This window comes from Parasteatoda tepidariorum, chromosome 12 (assembly GCF_982258835.1).
Source record: "Parasteatoda tepidariorum strain Cologne lab strain chromosome 12, Ptep-v5.0, whole genome shotgun sequence".
Classification (NCBI taxonomy): Eukaryota; Metazoa; Arthropoda; class Arachnida; order Araneae; family Theridiidae; genus Parasteatoda; species Parasteatoda tepidariorum.
The window spans coordinates 55,722,361-55,726,663 of record NC_141766.1 but is presented as its reverse complement, the minus strand read 5'-3'; the positions used below and the strand labels follow the sequence as shown (position 1 = coordinate 55,726,663).

Here is a 4,303-nt window from a genome sequence, read left to right as displayed (position 1 = left end):
TGTGAAACTGTTACTAGGTGTAAACAGCGTGACAGCTAGTAAACTGTAGCATTGAACTACTCTTTTCATTTTTCTCCACGAGCATTTACATACATAACCTTGAGTCTGAAGTCTCTCAGCTTCTAAGAAACCTGCCTCAATCTAGATAGAAGAATGACGTCAATCCGTAACAGTCAAAATCTGCTGCGTGTTCTTCAGATATTACGTCATCCTTTACAGCCAATCAGAATGCTTAAAAATGACATCACTCCTTTAAGTTTTCCCTACGCTGCACAGGGAGCTTCATTTCTCTGCACTTAGTCTAAATAAAAAGATTAAATCTTTACGAAACTCTTATATTTACAGTTTTTTAATAGAAGAAAATTTTTCTTCTCGATTCTAAAGCGTCGAAGGAGGATTTAAATCCCAATTATAACGGACTTATTGCCGCGGAAGCTTACAGTTTCTGAAAGTTTTTAGGGTATTGCGGAGAGTTACTCTTTTATTGTGATATTGCGTAGGTCATACTTCAAACACGAATCAGGAAGAGCGCGCAGTTTTTCGTTCTGAGACCCGCGGTCTTTATTTTGGAGAGTTTATGAATTAAGAGGGACTGTTTCTCCTGCCTTCTGCTTCCATCACTAAATCACGACGGCTCTTTTAAAAGATTATTCAGCATGTCATCCGTATGTGGAATCACCACTCATGTATGATTTTGTGACGGACACGCCGAAAAGGAATGCCAAACTGAAGAATTTGGACTTTAGTGTTGTGACTGATTTGCCTGATCTAAGCACTCCAGAGGTGTCATTCGATTTACAGAATTTTATCGAAGTTTCCAACCAGGTCCCAGCCGACGCTATTCTTGCTGATATCTTGGCCGAAGAGTCAGAAAGATCCACAACAAACATTCCAAGTGTCAATTTCAGTTTCCCCATGCCCCAATCGGCCGGATTTGGATCCGACCGCTACGGTTCCGAAGCGGGTGTCAAACAAGAACCCGCGGCGGGGCTCGACACCCACGGCGGGTTCACTGGGGGACGGAGCTACCAATACGCGGCTGGTTTGCCTCAGTTGCCGGACGCTTCACTCAATCCTTCAGCGTATAACGAAAACAGGGATATTGCATTCAACAGTGGACGGAACGAGGAGAAAAAATCTAAAAAAGCTATCGACAAAGCATCAGACGAATATCGTCGACGAAGGGAAAGAAATAACATCGCTGTTCGTAAATCAAGAGAAAAAGCTAAACAACGCTGCAAAGATACGGAACGTCGTGTGTGTGATCTTGTTTCTGAAAACGACAAACTCAGAAAACGTGTTGAGCTCCTCAATAAAGAGCTCAGTGTGCTTAAAAACCTTCTGGCCAATGTTGGTGTACCTCCTGATTCAGGTGTCAAAGGCATGGAATAATTTAATCATCATTTTCATCAATCATTTTACATTACAGTATAGAATACAGAAGTACTCTGTTATGGTATGTGTACCGATTTTAATAATGTATCGGTTATCGGTAGTGAAACTGAATTATATCGACAAGGACGATGTTATTAGGTATCTTTTATATTTCAAGTCTGATGTACGGCTTAAACTTTTATTGCCTTTTAGAAAGTGCAATCATATCGAAACAATGACTCACCTTTTATTATATTAATAATTTTTGTTACTCAGAATATTAAAACTCAAGTTTTGTGATTGTGTGTTTTTTTTTTTTTTAAGAATTGTTAAGACATTTTGCATTTAAATTGTGAATATTGAATGAAATGTCCATAGTCGTAAATGACAGTGCCAAGGACTAACAAATTTTTTTCAAAATATTCTATTATGGTACTTAGCTTGCCAAAGATCAACGATTGCTATCCATTTGTTTGTGTTAAGTTATAATTTTTCATTATTGTTTACCATTCAAAGCTGTTAATTTATGATACATGAAGTTAATTTTATAAACTGTTAATTTTTAAAATGACATGAAAGAATTTTTCTAATAATTGTTTTTATTATGTATTATAGTCTAATCTTAAATGAAGATACTCTTTTTGATAAAATGTATATTTTGAATTTACTAAAATGTCTGATATGGTACTAAGTTCATATGAACTTGTGATATGACCTAACCTATTTGTTTTTTAATTTACTTCGATAAACAATGAAACAGCTCAATCATTTTTCTTATTGTTGATTTTGATGATTGAAAGTCATAATTATTATATAAATAAATCTAATTTTAAAGACTTACATTTTGTTATTTTTTTTATTTATTTTACTAGCAATAAAAATTACATCATAATACAATGATGTAGTACGTAAAGGAAAAATGGTACAAAATATTCTTTTCTTTTTCTACTTCGACAGATAATGAAACAGCTCCGTATTTTTTCTTTTTGTTGATTTAATTAATAGTCATAATTTTTGATCTTTAAAAACTTTTATGCATATACTGATATATATTGCTCTCAATGAATTTGCGTCTTGATGGCATAGTTAATGCACAAAAGTATTAAAAATGCTTTTTAACAAATAATGAAACAGCACAGTAATTTTTCTTGTTTAGTTTGATAATTGGAAGTTATGATTATTATGTAAAAAAAAAATATATATATATTATTGTTGAAAACTTACATGCACTTTAGTAGCTAGTTTAAAAAAAAAAAAATTATATCTTGTAGCTATGTAATATTTTATAGAAAAAGTATAAAATATTATTTTAAGTAAAATGTTCTAGAGTGTATGTTAAGGAAAATTTAGGATCATTAAAATTAAGTTATTGATCAGTTGATTAGTCAAGTCTGTGAATGATAAGAAGGTGAAAAAATCTTTACTTAAAAATGTTAGAAACTAATAAAGTTAAAAAAATTATCTGGAGTTTTTTATATATATATATACTAGAGCAATAAAATTGTCATGTTGATGTAATGATAAGTTATAAAAAAATGGTACAAAAAATTTCCTTCATTTGCATGCTATAAATATGTTCTATAATGCATGTATTCCAGAAGATTAAGGCTAATTTAATTGTTGAGCTCTTGATACTACCTGAGTTACAAATGGTAAGTAAATTTTTAAAAAAATGATTCTAAAATGAATTTGTCAAGTTATGTTGAAAAACAAGTCAAGATAAAAAATCTAAATTGTTTTTTTTTTTTTTTTTCACTAGCATATAATGACATATTAATACAATGTTGCGATAGAATATCGAAAAAGGTACACAATATTCTTTTTATCTGAATGTTTTAGATAATAGGTTCTAGATTGTATACATTTAAGTAAATCATGGTTAATGAGCTGTTGATACAACCAGATCTGTAAATGGTGAGTAGATGTAAAATTTATACTCAAGAATTTTTGTCAAGTTTAAAATTGTTTCAGATCAAGGTAAGTTTAACCCTTTGATGTCAATTTTTTAAAAAATGATTTCCTCTCTTAGTCTAATTATTTTTTAGAGAAACAATTTTACTAAAACAGAAACAAATTCCTTAAAAAATAATTTTTTTATAATAAATTGATAATGTGGTCCCATAGGGCTGCAACCGCATATTTATAATATCTGACATAGACCGCAAAGGGTTAAAAATATTTACATAAAGTTTAATAATTACTATTTTAATAACAAAACTTTTATCATTCTGTACAGTAAGTAATTAATCAAATAGGATTTCGTGATCCTTTACTAAGGTTGCATGTTATTGTTTTTGATTTCTTATAAATTTAATTTCAATTCTGATCTACATTTTCCTTTTCGTGTGTAGAACTTACATGAGTAATTATCTGGAATTAGTTAATGGATAAAGTAAAAGGATGTAACCACAAAAAAATTATAAACTTTTAAAACATGTAATAGTTTTATCTTCTTCATTATACAATTTTTAAAAATTAATTTACCTTAAATAGACATTGATATATATCTTCTAAAAAAATCATTATTTTCCTAAATATATACTATAAAATATGTGTCTAGTATTTTACCTGTGGAACAACAAATCCTAAGAAAAATAGAATATTACAAATGTTAGAAATTGTTAATATTAGGCATATTAATTGGTAGAGGAGTTAAAAGATAATATGAAATAGAAATAGCTGCATATTTCTAATTATGATAAATTAGTTGTAGAGATAAATGTTTTGTGTATAATAAAATGTGAAAGATCATAATAACATCCTAATGATTTTTTAGTAAAACAATTAGTAAATTTATATAATCCTTACTTTTGAGAACGAACACAAAAAAAAACTGCCCTTAGTAATTCATTTTATTGGTTCAACGAGGTTTTTTAAATTGTATGAAAATAAAACAGAACCGGGAATGAAGCATTATAGATTTTTTGAA

General features: G+C 29.6%; 1 protein-coding gene across 1 annotated transcript; it reads left to right on the top strand.

The window, feature by feature from the left end:
* Positions 1-251: 251 nt before the first annotated feature.
* Positions 252-2,214, top strand: LOC107443372 (uncharacterized). The gene has a single exon (XM_016057223.4). It carries the CDS (start codon positions 685-687, stop codon positions 1,390-1,392), a length of 708 nt encoding a protein of 235 aa, XP_015912709.1. The 5' UTR covers positions 252-684; the 3' UTR covers positions 1,393-2,214.
* The last annotated feature ends 2,089 nt before the right edge of the window (positions 2,215-4,303 follow it).